The following is a 14,499-nucleotide window of genomic DNA, read 5'->3' as shown; positions in this document are numbered from 1 at the left end:
TCCCTTTTCTGGAGCACTGATCTGTCAGGGTGCGGAGCCAAGGTGGGCACCTGGAGGGGACAGCGCCCAGCAGCAGTGATGACAAGGCTGGGTACTAGTGACAGCCACGCTCTGCCCGTCGCCTAGTCCAGGAGCCATCAAGAGTGATCCCTGGGCCCCGCTGAGCATCCCTTGTATGGCCATGCCACCCAGTGCTCACATCGCCTGTCCCCTCCTGCAGTGACAGAGCTGTGGCATGCCTTTGGGCACCCTCCAACTTTGTGTTGCTTTGTGCCCAGTCACCACCGGTCCCAGCTGCCGGGACTGTGCTGCTGGGCCAGGCTAGGAACCCTGCGGTCCTGCACTTTTGCTGACCAAGCTGTTCCCTGACTGTGACCAGCACAGCCAGGGTCGAGCACGGAAAGAGGAACAAGTTTCTCTCATTCAAAGAAAATGAAACTTGGCACTTCTCTTCCCCAACCAGGCAAACCACCGTGCATGCAAGTACATCCCCCCCCACCCTGCTCCTCTTCCTCCCTACTTGCAGGAAGAGCTTCCAGCAAACAGAGCTGCTGCTCAGACTGGTCTGTCTTCACCCCCAGCAAGGAGGTAAGTCACGCCAAATAGCTGGGGATACAGGTCTCCTCTGCCACTGCTCTCCAGTCCTTGCTCCCTGTCCCCCTCCTTTCTTCACTTCCCCCCTCCACAAGGGTTTAAAGTAGGAAAAAGGGGAGAAGATGATAGGGGGGGGTGCTGCAGGAATCTGTCCTTGCTTCATGTGGTTGTGGACATCACTGGGCTCTGCAGGCTTGTCCCGGGCTGAGTACCCCAGGTTTTGGGGTAGGTCCGTGTGCTCAGGACCTCCCTCCTCTCTCCCAGTTCCGTGTGTTGGAGATCTGGATCCCCTTTTTCCTGTTCATCCCTTTCCTGTTCATCCCTTTCCTGTTCATCCCTTTCCTGTTTATCCCTTCTCTGCTGTGTCTCTTTGCACACCTTCCTCACTTGTGCTCTTCATCCCATGGGACCACTGCCCCCTCCATCAGTGCTTGCTGCCCCAGTACTGGAAGAAGCATCCTCTGCATGCATCTGATGTGTTACCACCCATCCCCAGGACATGCACCAAAGGGTTTATGCTGTGCTCCACATCCTGGGCTCTCCAGTCCCACAGCCCTGCCATGGGCACGTCAGAGATTTTCAGTAACATCAGTGATTTCAGCTCATGCAATGAAACAGCCTCAAAACCCTTCTGTGACGTTATTTTCACCATTGCATGTGGTGTCTGGCTATCTGTATTGGACAACACATGGGTGGTGTGGTAGATCTGTGCATGCATCTGATGAGAGCACTTGCGTGCCTGTGTCCAAGATGCATCTGTGTGTTTGCTGTGTGCTTGCCTCCATCCCCAATTCCCCCACCACTGTGCTTGTAGGGAGGCAGGATGCAACCCGGGCTTTGGCTGGCGACCAGCACCCTGGCAGCAATGCTGGGCACGGCCCTGCTGGAAGATGGCGTGTGTCGGGCACCGGATGGCAAGGACGGCTTTCCCGGAGTCCCTGGCCTCAACGGGAGGCCGGGGCAGAAGGGTGACATGGGAGAGCCAGGTAAGGGGGAGCCAGGGATCCGTGGTGTGGGTGGCCTGGGAGCCTCAAGCCTCTTGGCAGGAGCATCATGGGCTGTGGGAGCAGCTTGGGAGATGCCAGACATGCATAAACTGCTCTTCCTCACCACCTCTCCCCAGGGAAATCAGCACAGAGGACGGGCATCCAGGGACTCAAAGGGGATGCAGGTGAGCCAGGGCCTCCTGGCATCCCAGGGAACCAGGGCTACCACGGCCCGCACGGCCCCCCTGGGCTCCCAGGCCAGCCAGGGCCGAAAGGGAACAAGGGGAAACCTGGCAATATCCTGGAGCAGCCACGTCCTGCCTTCTCTGCCTCGCGGAGGTCCCCACCGTCCAAGGGCAGGACGGTGGTGTTCGACAACATCATCACCAACCAGGAGAGCTCCTACAGTCCCCAGACGGGGGAGTTCACCTGCCGTGTCCCCGGGCTCTACTACTTCGCCTACCAGGTGGTCTCCAGCGGGGACCTCTGCCTGAGCATCACCAAGAACAGGGAGCGCGTGGTCAGCTTCTGTGACTACAACAGCCGCAACATCCTGCAGGTGAACTCGGGCAGCAGCGTGCTCAGCCTGGCCGTGGGCGACCAGGTCTCCATAAGCACCGACCCTGCCAGGGGCAGCATGATTTATAGCGGCTCTGAGGCAGACAGTGTCTTCAGTGGCTTCATGCTCTTCCCGCAGATGGGCTGACGGACCGCCAGTCCAGACTTGCTTAGCACCAGAGCATTGCAGCGTGCGTGTCTGCATGTGCTTTCCCCCCTGTGAGTGCGTGGAGTGGTTTATTATCACAGCAAACCAGCACAGCCCCAAATTGAGCCACCAGACAGGTCCTGTGCTTCCACCGATGTCACAAAGTGGCCAGGCTGTGGGTCACCACTGCAGCAGTGAGACCCCTGCTAGCAGTTACCTCTGTGCTGAGCCTGCCCACTCCACCCTGGAGGCAGAGGACTCCTGGCCCCAGCAGCCCTTTCTGCTCCTGGATGCTCAGACCCCACACCGGAGGACACCAGTTGTCATTGGGGCTGTTCACCAGCTGTGGGTCTTTATTCCTGAGTGGGAAATCACTGCGTGCCACTGCTTCTGCTACACTAACTGTTGCAAACGTCTTTCTGGCGCCAGGCCGCTACTGCCTCTCGCATCCTCCCCATCAGTATAAATAAACCCTTCTTCCAAGACAGCTGCTTGAGTTTTCTTTCCTATTCATGCATCTTCCCCAAACCACCAGTGTCCTGGGCGCCTTCCCAAGCTGCCCAGGGAGAGAAGCGATCCCAGTTTGCCCCTGGCCAAGCACAGACCCCAACTGCAAAGGACAGGAGGGAACTGAGTGCGCAAGCAGAGCTGGCACTTACAGGAATGGGAAATCTCTGGGACTAGCCTATGTGTCCTTTTCCTGATGAGTCCAAGCTAGCTGTCCCGTACAAGGGTAGATACAGGCAGCAGATCATGCACCTCAGCCACATGGTCCTCTCTTGGTACCCAAACCAGGAAGGGGAAAGGCAGCTGTGGTCCTCCAGCCTTTCAGCAAGGAGGGACAGGGACATCAGTGTGACTGATGGGGTTGTGGGGTGATGGTAGTGGGGTTGTGGGGCGATGCTCCTCTCTCTTTGGCTTGGGGTGAGGCTAGTGGGAAATAGGGCAGGCTGGGCATGTATCAGGCAGCCAGGAAGCATCAGGGAAGCCACGCAGGAGCCATACCCTGGGACTGCTGCTCGGAGGAGCTGCTCCATACATGCCGGGCAGTCAAATGTCTCCATTCCTGGAGCAGTGAGGAGGCCACATCACATGCGACAAGCAACACCCCGACCAGAGATGGTGGGGCCCCAGTGCATTCAGCACCCAGCAGAGCAGGGTGCAGAGAGGACAGCCATCCTGCAGGTCAGAAGTCCTCAAGGAGAAATGTCCTTCAGTCCCATTTGCCTAAGGGTGCAGCATCTCCCTTCAGAGCCAGGCAATGACCTTGCACCAGGCCATCATTGCACGGACGGCTCTGCCTCCATGAAGCTGGCGTGAGGGTCTGCTCCCCATCCGCTTGCTGCCCTTCTGCTCAGAAATGAGTTAAGGATGAAGGAAAGGCAGGCGATTTGCAGAGCAATACTCCCTGTGGTGGATGGAGGGTCTGTGGCCCAAACACGGGGCTCATCCCACCTCTGTCCTTCCAGCCCCTGCTGCTGCAGTGGTACAAGCGCAGGTCTTGCTGGACAGCCAGGAAAGTGCTTGCTCAGAGGAAATAATCAGGCAGGAGGATGTGAAACTCGGCTGGGGGCCAGCTGGGGGTTCTGGGTCCCCAAGGGCCCTTTCCTAACTCCGCGACTTCCTCCAGGAGGATGTCACGGAGAGTCACCCACGCCGCGCTGTGCTCGCAGGCAGTGCCCACAGCAGCCAGAGGGCTCAGCAGCGCAGGATCCAGTGCCCTGCTCCCCCCACCAGAGGTAAGAGGTGCTGCAGGGTCTGGGGTGGGCTGCATGGGGACTGGGGGTCCAGCAGCATGGCACAGGGCTGGGCTATGTGAGAGGAGGAGGAGAAAGAGACAGAGGCACTGCCAGGCTGCACACATGTCAAGGGGGAGGGATGCACACTTGTCCTTGCTGGGGGAAGACCCAGTCCCCTGGGCCAGGCACTGTCCTGGGAGATCCCCAGCTGATGGGGGGCTTGATCCTGATGGGCAGAACCAGGAAAGTCAGGCTGCTGCTGGCGGAGGGGTGAGATCAGCTGGGTCCAGGGAGCTCCAGCCTCAGTGCAGCATGGTGCAACGGTCCGCAGCGGTGTATGCATCTGCAGGGGGTTCGGGACACTGGATCGGGAGAGCTTGGGGCTGGCTCCATGCAGACTGAAAGTCCAACCTGCCTTGTGCCGTCAGGGGCTGCCCTGGTGGTGGTGATGAACCCAGGGCCACATATGTGCCTCCCCACTGCCTGGCAATTGGTATGGGGGGGACACTGAGGGCACAGCCATCGCAGCCAGGTGCTCCTGGTGCAGTCAGCCTCATAGCACAGTACCTCCTTTGCCCCATGGCCTGGAAGCCACCCTGCTGTGGCCCCTCACACCAGCACTTTCTTTCCCTTTCCATGCTCCAGAGCACCAAAATGGGGCAGAGCTTCTGGGAGCAGCTCCATCTGGCCCTCACCCTTGTACTCCTGAATCTGGGGTCTGCTGTGACCAGAGATGACCCTCACAGCTGCTATGGGGCTCCAGGCCTGCCAGGCATGCCGGGTGTGCCCGGCAAGGATGGCCGGGATGGGCTGAAGGGAGCCAAAGGCGAGCCAGGTGAGTGAGCAAGGAGGGGAACCACACAGGCTGTTGAAGGGGGGCCACCGAGTCCTCCGTGGCTGGTCTGCCTTGGTTTGCAGGCATCCTCTGTGGACAGGGCAGGAGGAGAGGAGGCTGGAGAGAGGCAACAAACCTCTCCTGCCTGAGAGAAGGGGCTGGAGGAGCCTTTCCCCACATCCTGCCATTGACGCTGACTCTCTTTCACTCCCCACTTCCCCACAGGCATCCCGGCCACTCCTGCAACACGAGGGCCCAAGGGCGTGAAAGGGGAACCGGGCAGCCCTGGCTTGCCAGGCAAGACTGGCCCCATCGGTTCCCCTGGAGCCCCTGGAGACCCTGGGATGATGGGCGTTGCTGGAGAGCCGGGTATGCCAGGCAGCTACAAGCAGAAGCACCAGTCAGCATTTTCAGTGATGAGGCAGACCAGTGAGCACCCCTTGAAGAACGTCCCTGTGGTGTTCAACCACGTCATCACCAACACCAACCATGACTACGACACCACCACGGGCAAGTTCACCTGCAAGCTCCCTGGCCTCTACTACTTCATCTTCCACACCTCGCAGACAGCCAACCTCTGCGTCATCCTGTACAAGGACGAGAACAAGATGGCCAGCTTCTGTGACCACAAGACCAACACCATGCAGGTCAGCTCTGGTGGCATCCTCCTCCACCTGGGTGTAGGGAATGAGGTCTGGCTGGCGGTGAACGACTACAATGGCATGGTGGGCACTGGCAACTCCGACAGCATCTTCTCGGGGTTCCTGCTCTTCCCAGACTAGAGTACCACCACAGCCCACCCCAGCACGCTGACCTCTTCGCCCTGCCCTGCAAACACTGATGCTGCTGATGCTGCTGATGCTCCAGGTTTCTCTGCTGGGTGGGAAGCCCCAGTGAGGGGGTCAGCCCCAGCCGCCAGACACAACCCCCTGGCCTGGGGACCGAGCACAGGCAGCCGCTGAATGGGGGGAACAGGCATGTCTGGATGCATCTGAACCCAGAATGATGGTGCCAAGCCCCCAGGGTCCTACTGGCACTGCCACATGCATCCACCCTGATAACCCCGTATTACCTTCTGCTGCCGGAGCCAGAGGTCTCTCTGTGTCTCTCCCCTTCCCACCTGGATTGCACCAGGGACACCCAGGTGTCCTGGAGCAGGCTTGCAGCAGAACCTTTGCCATGACCCGGCTGTGGAAAGTGTCAATAAAACCTTCCCCAGTGCACCTGGCCTAGTGTGTTTTTTCCTGCATGACTTGCCTTTCTGCAGGTGGAGCCCACATGTGGCCAGATAGAAGTGGTGTGCACGCATGTGTGTGTGTGTTTGCATGACATCTGGACGTCTGTGTGGCATCAGGACGTCCCCAAGCCCTTGCTGGCTCAGCCATGCTCACCATCAGTGAGCATCACACGCCATTCACAGCCCTGGCTTTGCTCGGTGGGGTAGGAGCCCCAGCTGCACTGACTGCGGAAAGGGGACGGTTCCCATGCCCGTGCACACAGCCCCCACCTAGGAGGGGACCAAGACTCCTCCAAGCAGGGGCCCTGATACTCCCCTTCCCCTCCAAGTGAACACAATTCAGTTGCAGAGGGCCACAGACCATGAAGTAAAACCTCATAGCCATGCCTCCAGTGGCTGGGACATCCCCAGGGTCCCAGCCTCACCAGGGACAGGGCAGGGGAAGCACTGGCTTCCCAGGGCCAGACCAAAGGAGCTCATGGCTGTGGAGGCTAGAGAGCCCACCAAAACCCAATGGAGATTCCTCCTGGTGGCACACATTGTACAGTGGAAAAAGAGGTCATCTCTTCTGAATGTCCTGTGCTTCACCTCCGCAAGACATCAGCAGAAAGCAGGACTGGAAATGCTTTTACTGCAGGGTGAAATCACTTCCCATCTGCAACATTTAGGGAAGCCTGGGGGACAGATTCAAGGTGATGGATGCTGAGGCCCTGTAGCATCCTCTGGGCCTGCCGGTACCTCCCAGCAGAGCTGGGTATGTACAGAGAAGCCTGAAGGATGCTAGCTAAATGCATGCACATTTCTGCAGTCCTGAGGGGTTACCACAAACTTGTCTGGAGCTCACAGCAGCGTTCCCCATAGCAAGCACACCCGAGCAGGACCGAGGGACCCTGCAGGGCAGAGTAGACATCCCTCTGCTCCCCAGGGCCAGAGCTGTATGCCTGAGGGGCTCCAGAGTGCCGTTTGGGGACAGCATGTCCTGCTGAGCTGACAGATAGCATTCGTGGTGGATATGAAAGTGCTACTGAAGAAAGGGCAGGAGCTAAAGATAAAAAAGGGATGTGGCCCAGATCCTTTCACAACAGCCCTTGCAGCAAACTTCCGCTTCCCCCCGTGGTCATTTCCAAGCAGGACACTGGTGTGTCCTGCTCCATCTCCCGGTCCGTACAACGAGACGTTCAAGGTAAGAGCAAGCTGTTGGCAAGGCTGAGCCCCAGCTCCTCCCTGCAGGCAGGAGCACGCAGGGAACCTGGCAGCACTAGGGTGACAGTCACCCCCTGCATCACTGGCACTTTGCTGTGGCAGAAGAGAAAGGAGGCTGCTGGGCTGGGGGTGGTGGAGATCCCTGGTGGGACCCCAACCCCTCCTGCCCCACCTGGGGGAGGGGGGAGATGGAAAGGAGAGATGGCAAAGGCCCAGAGGGATGATCAGGGACTGAGCATCAGTCTGAAAGGCCCTGGGGGTGCTCTCCTGCCCTGAGATGCTTTTGTTGTCTGCCTGGGCCTGGGCTGGGAGCCTGCAGATCAGTCCTTGTACCTGCCACATCTGAATCGGAGCTGCTGCAGCTCGAGGATCTGACTCACTGGCCTCTTTTCCCATTGACACCAGAGTTTCAGTGCTGGGAAAGTCCACCTGAAGCCAGAGAGTGTGGCTGGGGTGATGTGATGTCCAGATACAGCCCCCAAATGCCCAGTGCTCACCCCACATGCACCTGCACCAGGAGCTGGGGGAAGGAGCTGAGCTGTGGGATGCAGGGAGGGAAGAAGGAAGATGGGACCCTGGGGACTGGAAGCCTGGATGACTGTCCCAGTAAGGCTGGTTAGATACAGAAATGCTCCTGGGATGAAGCAGGCATGTGGCAGGACACAACAGGAACCTGCAGGAGTTAGGAGGGCGGGTTTGGGGATTTCTTTGCCATTTGTAAAGACTAAAGCTGTCCCTTAGATATGCTGGTGGAAAGCAAGAGCTATCCCCTTGCAGATGATGAAACTGCTCTGGCCTGGGGAAGGATTTTACCCTACATATGTAGTCCTAAGATGTGATGGAGAATTTCTCCTCTGCGGGAGCAGTGGGGGCTCAGAACAGTAGGGACCTGCAGCACATGTCCGTGGCAGCAGCATGGCCAGGCTGGACATCAGACCTCTGGGACAGGCTAACCGGTCCCCAGATATGCATGTGGCTGAAGCTCTGGGCACTTGTAAACTGGTAATTTAAGGGTAGGAAGAGACTGACAAGCCCTCCCATGCCCAAAGGGGCTGGTCCCTCCAAGGCCATCAGGTGAGCAGATTTGGCTCTGCAGCAGGATGTTTTCCCTCCCTGATGGTATTACCCAGAAGCGCTTCTAGTCATTGTCCCCCAGAGCAGCACAGAGTGCCTTCCCCAACCCTCCCACTGCCCAAGGCAAGCCCCTCGACATCCTTCTGTGCTCCAGCAGATGCAGACCATGTGGGTGATGCTGATCTGCCTGGCTGGAGGGCAGCTTGCAAGTGCCACACTCTGCAAGACCTATGGTACCATCCCAGGCATCCCAGGGTCACCAGGACAGCCTGGCAGCAACGGCAGAGACGGGGAGAATGGTCTAAAGGGCGAGCGAGGTAAGGAGGAGGCTGCAGGTGGGGAAAATGTTGTTTTGTGAATACCAAGAGCAGGAAAATCATAGAATCATAGAATCATAGAATAGTTCGGGTCGGAAAGGACCTTTAAAGGCCATCTAGTCCAACCCCCCCTGTCGTGGGCAGGGACAGCTTCAACTAGATCAGGTTGCTCAGAGCCCCGTCCAACCTGACCTGGAATGTTTCCAGGGATGGGGCATCCACCACCTCTCTGGGCAACCTGGGCCAGTGTTTCACCACCCTCAGCATAAAAAATGTCTTCCTCGTATCTAGTCTAAATCTAGCCCCCTTTAGTTTAAAGCCATTCCTCCTTGTCCTGTCGCAACAGGCCCTGCTAAAAAGTTTGCCGCCATCTTTTTTATAAGCTCCCTTTAAGTACTGATGGGCTGCAATAAGGTCTCCCCGAAGCCTTCTCTTCTCCAGGCTGAACAACCCCAACTCTCTCAGCCTTTCTTCATAGCAGAGGTGTTCCAGCCCCCTGATCATTTTTGTGACCCTCCTCTGGACCCGCTCCAACAGGTCCGTGTCTTTCTTATGCTGAGGGCTCCAGAGCTGGACGCAGGGCTCCAGGTGGGGTCTCACCAGAGCGGAGTACAGGGACAGAATCCCCTCCCTCGACCTGCTGGCCACGCTGCTTTGGATGCAGCCCAGGAGACGATTGGCCTTCTGGGCTGCGAGCGCACATTGCCGGCTCATGTCCAGCTCTTCACCCACCAGTACCCCCAAGTCCTTCCCGGCAGGGCTGCTCTCAATCCCTTCATCCCCCAGCCTGTATTGATACCGGGGGTTGCCCCGACCCAGGTACAGGACCAGGCGGTGCCAGCTGCACGGTCCTGGGAAAGCAATCCATTTTCCACCAGTCCCTTTGGGGTGTTATCAGGTGGGGGTGGTGCTCGGGGACAGAAGGGGCTGGACAGACTGAAGCACCTCGAGGAACCTGGGGAGGGAGGGTGCATGAGAGCAAGGAGTGCCACGCCTGCCAGATGGGCAGGTGTCTCCTCTGACCCGCACCCCAGCACAGGTACTGGTGGTTTCCTTCCCAGTGCCCGCTCTGCAGAACCGTGGGGCTCGGCTGCGACCACAACGACTCTTCCTCCTACTTTCTAGGTCCCCCTGGCCAGGTGGAGCATGAAGGAGACATGGGGGAGAAGGGAGACCCAGGAGTGCCAGGGCACCCTGGGAAGATTGGTCCCAAGGGCCCCCCGGGTTCAAAGGGATTACCAGGTCCCATGGGACCCCCTGGCCCTCAGGGGGACTCCGGTGACTACAAGGCCACCCTTAAGTCCGCCTTCTCCGCTGCCAGGACCATCAGCTCCTACCCACGCCGGGATCAGCCCGTCCGCTTCGACCGCATCATCACCAACGAGAAGGGCCACTACGAGAACCGGTATGGCCGCTTCATCTGCCGAGTCCCAGGCATCTACTACTTCACCTACCACGTCACGTCCAGGGGCAACCTGTGCCTCAGTATGAAAAAGGGCCGGGGTGGCAGCAAGGGCGAGAAGGTGGTGACCTTCTGTGACTACGTGCAGAGCAGCTACCAGGTCACCACGGGTGGTGTGGTTCTCAAGATGGCAGCGAATGAGTCCATCTGGCTGGAGCCAACGGAGAAGAACTCCCTGTTTGGGATTGAAGGGTCCGACAGCATCTTCTCTGGCTTCCTGATCTTTCCTGAGGCTTAGCCCACCGATGGTGTCTCTCTGCAGCCCTTCCCCTGCTGCTGGCTGGCCCCTGCAGGGCTGAGGACTCCCCTGGAAATGACTCTCTGCTCCAGATTTGGTGCCCTAAGCTCATTGCTGCCAGTCTTGCACATTAAATGACAGTTCCTTGTGCTGCTGCTTCCTTCCTGCCTAGGATTTGCCTCTCCCCCCCCAAATAATGCTCAGATACCAAGGGCGTTGCCTCCTGCACCCCTGGGTGCTGCCTGGACTCATTATTATCTCATTACTGCTGAGCAGAGCCAGGCAATTCATGCAGTTCCTGCTGCAGCCCAGGGTTAGGAAAACACGGAAAGGAAGCTTAGTCTTTAGTGGGGGGTGGGATACAGAACACAGTGGGAAAATTGGGGCCACTGGGTACTGGTGGTAGATGGGGAGATGCTGGAGATGGTGCTGTATTTGAGAGCCCTGAGGCTGGTAGGATCTGGGGACACCAACCTCTCTTAGACTTTTTTTTGGGGTGGTGGTGACAATAATATCCACAGAAGCTTGTCAAAGCTTGTGACAAGATGAGCCAGGTGTACGTGGGGAAGCCCGAGCTTGATGCCATGATGGAAGAGGTGTGGGGCACATGGCTATCCCCTGGTGCAGCTGGGCAGGGTCCAGAGCAGCCCCATAACCCCAGCAGAGGACCGACATGTGCAAGTCCTACAGCACAGCCAAGCCCCCCTGGAGATCCAAGGACCCAAGGACCTCCAGATGAATAAGAGCTGAGGACCCCAAGGATGTCCCTGTCTCTGGGGCAGGTGACAATCCAGCACTGTACCTGGGTGGGGGTTTGTCTACAGCCCCCAGCCCAGCCGTGCCAGGTGGTACCAAGAGTTGTGGGGTGTGAAGCCATGACAGTGTACACGGGGTGCTCAGGATGGAGGAGTTTTTGTGGGGATCTGGGATTTGAAAGAGGCTGGCTGAAGGGGATGATGACAAAGGGTCTTGGGGAGGGGGGGTGATATGGGCTGGCTTTCATGAAGCATCGTTACTGAGCTCTCGGGGCTTGCTTATGGGTCCAGAGCCCCACAGCTCTGGGCTGCACAGGTCTCCTTGCCCCAGCGCAGGACGGTGCCTCCCAGCCTTGCCTGGCACTGGTGCGGCCAGGTTGAAGGCTCCAGCATCTGTCCGGGATGATTTGCCGGCAGGTGGCACTGGAGACTGGATCAGCCCTCACCTCGCCAGCGGGAGCATCCTTGTCCCACAGGCTGGGAGGGCAAAGCTTGCAGGGACGGGGCAGAAGTCCGAGGTTCAGCTCTGCCTTGCCCGTAAGGTCTGGGAGGAGGCACCGGCCAGGATTAGTGCTGCCTCTTGCAGCCCTGGGTTAATGCTTTGTCCTTGCCACCTCGCCGCTTAGTCCTTCCCCACAGCAAAACCTGTGGCTCCTGTCCCCAGGAGTGCAGCCACCCCGTGTCCCCAGACCTCTACCTCCTATCAGAAAGTCAGGGCAGAGATGTTTGGTGTTGCATCCCAAAGCTCTCCCTGTGCAGGACCACTGGGCTGCTTTTAAAATACAGCTGCAATGCTCATGCCATTTTGCAGCTGAAGATGTAGCATCCCAAATAAAATTGGGTCAGCAAGGCAGGTGGAGGAAAAGATTAGGTATTTGACCCTCAAAAAAGACACTGGGCAGCGTACACCAGCTAAGTCTCCTGAACTTAGGAGGTCTGCAGGAGACACCAAACCAAGGAGCAGCTGACACGCTGGAGGACAGGGCTGCCATTCAAAGAGCCTTGACGGGCTGGAGAAACGAGCTGGCAGGAACCTACTGACATTTAATGGAGACAAATGCAAAGTCCTTCCTCTGGCATGGGATAGCCCCACACAATAGGACAGGCAGGGGGCAGGAGGAAGCTTTGCAGAAAGGGATCTGGGATGCTGGTAGACAGCAGGTTGAAGTTTTCTGCCTTTCTGAGTAATTGATATAATCATTTTGGACTTTTGAAAAGGTCTTTGTCAGGACCACTCTGGAGTGGAGCTGCTTTTATTTTTAAAACTAATGTCTGACCTAACACCAGCACAAGCCAAAGGGTTTCTAGGGTCTTGGAGAGAGTCAGAGGGCAGCTGATGGTTGCAGGTACCAACCATCTCTAAACTGCAGCTCACTGTGCTTGCACAGCCAGAAAACAGAGATGCACAGGGAATTGCTTCCTTCCGTGGGTCTCAGCCAGCACCTGGCAATGCCACCTCAGGCATTAGCTCCATGGGACGGCAGCTCTCTGCTCCCCTGAAGCTGCCACTGCACGGGCCATGGAGCAGCACACTCCTCAGGTATCCAAAACGGATGAGAAAAGGGGGCCGGAGGGCCATGAGCAGCTGGGGCAGGTGGTGGTCCATGCAACATCACCGTTCAGTTCTTCCAGGGCCGCTCAGTGCAGGCAGTGTGTTTCTGACCTTGCAGGAAACCCTAAAGCCCCAGGCCTCCACCCCAGGGCAGCTGGAGAGGACCCCCTCCTCTCAAGCTATTATAGCCCTCACTGAGGCCAGAGCCAAAATGCATATGCCCCCTCCCACAGGACCATCCACAGCTGGAGCCCGGATTGCTGCCCTGTGGCAACAAACCCTCTGCAAGATCCTCAGTGGCGCTCAGGGCCACAGCAAGAAAAAATAAAACCGATCTGGGCAGCTAGGTGCTGCGCTGCCAGTCACGCATTGCCTGCTTGATGTTACCCAGGAAAGGCAGGACTGCTGCAGCCCTGCTCTCAAACCTCCCCCGCCCTGCACTGTGGTACATAATTAATTACTCCATGCAAAACAAAGCAATCTTGGAACAACACAATCATTAACAGGAGAGTTGGAAAGAACCTGTTGCAGGGTCAGGTGCAGCCTGGTGGTGAGGACGCCGGGCAGGGGAAGCTCCACATTCATTGTTTCTCAGGGAAAGGACCAATTTGCATCTTTAATTAATTCTTTACGTCTTACCCATGAGTGCCTGTCACCCACCAAACTTTAACCTGGCCACGTCTGCACCCACTGAACAGATTTACAGGTTTTGTTCTCACCCGGGACCTGACAGAGCTGTCCCAGTGCTCTGCGCATGCTCTCTGCGTGTGCTATCTTTGTGCTCACTCACACCGGTCTATCCATGCTTACACTGTGCACCCGTGCACACTCACCCTGCTCTGTGCACAAATTTGCTGCTCTGTGCACCCTTGCACTGTACACATGTGCACACTCACCCTGCTCTGTGCACGTACTCACTGCTCTGTGCATGCTCGCACTGTGCACACGTGCACATCCACCCTGCTCTGTGCACATACTTGCTGCTCTGTGCGGGCTCACACTGTGCACACTCGCCTCACTCTCTGCACATACTTGCTGCTCTGTGTGCACTCACACTGCACACTCACCCCGCTCTGTGCACACTCATTTTGCTCTGTGCATACTCTGCAGATCTGCCCTGACACACATGTTCTGCTCCTCTTCTCCCCCTTTCGATTTTTATTTTAATGGCATCACAGGCGAAACTGGAGCAGCAGTATACTCATGGTCAAGCCAGAGCTAAGCCATAGAGTTTCACCAGCTGGTGCTGTGACCCTCATCTGTGGAGTCAGGCCTCCACCAAGGTCTGGGATGTGCCCAGTCACAGGCCACCAGATGCTCAACAGATGCTCTGGTAGAAGTTGAGGCGGGTAGTGTTTCGAAGTGACTTCAGAGCAGGAATTTTAGGGTTGTGTTTTGCCAAGCTGCAGCTAAGAGACTGTGGGATGCTTTGGTCTCTTGGTGCTGGAGGTTGCACGGACTTGGTGAGGTGAGCGGGACAGAGAGCTAACCTGGAGCACAGCCATGTCACCCAGTCACCCTCCATCATCACGTATCAGATGAAGGTGTCCAGTGACACCAGAAAGCAGCAAGTGTTAAGGTCACTTTCTGGGGAGTCCCTGCAACCAGGCACTGCTTTGGTCCAAAGCTCAATTGGAGCAAATCCACTGATAGAGAGCTGTCAGGATTTTAAAATAACATCTTCCTATTTCAAGGCACATAGCAACAGGGATCAGCAAGAATATCACATGGTGGTTTCCCCTGCATTGTCTAGCTGGGGTTTTGGGGGTTTTCTCTTTGCCAAAGCTCCAGTCCAGGTATA

At 57.3% G+C, this 14,499-nt stretch overlaps 3 protein-coding genes across 4 annotated transcripts; all 3 read left to right on the top strand.

The window, feature by feature from the left end:
- The first annotated feature begins 536 nt into the window (after positions 1-536).
- Positions 537-2,773, top strand: C1QA (complement C1q A chain). The gene is made up of 3 exons (XM_076355970.1): positions 537-588; positions 1,409-1,580; positions 1,718-2,773. Exons 2-3 carry the CDS (start codon positions 1,418-1,420, stop codon positions 2,284-2,286), a joined length of 732 nt encoding a protein of 243 aa, XP_076212085.1. The 5' UTR covers positions 537-588; positions 1,409-1,417; the 3' UTR covers positions 2,287-2,773.
- A 1,164-nt stretch (positions 2,774-3,937) lies between these two features.
- Positions 3,938-6,083, top strand: C1QC (complement C1q C chain). The gene is made up of 3 exons (XM_076355954.1): positions 3,938-4,025; positions 4,671-4,860; positions 5,086-6,083. Exons 2-3 carry the CDS (start codon positions 4,680-4,682, stop codon positions 5,640-5,642), a joined length of 738 nt encoding a protein of 245 aa, XP_076212069.1. The 5' UTR covers positions 3,938-4,025; positions 4,671-4,679; the 3' UTR covers positions 5,643-6,083.
- A 1,026-nt stretch (positions 6,084-7,109) lies between these two features.
- C1QB (complement C1q B chain) lies at positions 7,110-10,541 on the top strand. Of its 2 annotated transcripts, none has more exons than XM_076355965.1 (3): positions 7,110-7,280; positions 8,532-8,691; positions 9,817-10,541. In XM_076355965.1, exons 1-3 carry the CDS (start codon positions 7,110-7,112, stop codon positions 10,389-10,391), a joined length of 906 nt encoding a protein of 301 aa, XP_076212080.1. In that variant the 3' UTR covers positions 10,392-10,541. The 2 variants fall into 2 exon arrangements, with proteins under 2 accessions (XP_076212080.1, XP_076212081.1); XM_076355966.1 differs by having other exon boundaries at positions 7,236-7,280; positions 8,529-8,691.
- The last annotated feature ends 3,958 nt before the right edge of the window (positions 10,542-14,499 follow it).

Source organism: Aptenodytes patagonicus, chromosome 19 (genome assembly GCF_965638725.1).
Source record: "Aptenodytes patagonicus chromosome 19, bAptPat1.pri.cur, whole genome shotgun sequence".
Taxonomy (NCBI): domain Eukaryota; kingdom Metazoa; phylum Chordata; class Aves; order Sphenisciformes; family Spheniscidae; genus Aptenodytes; species Aptenodytes patagonicus.
This window is presented reverse-complemented; position numbering and strand designations above follow the sequence as displayed.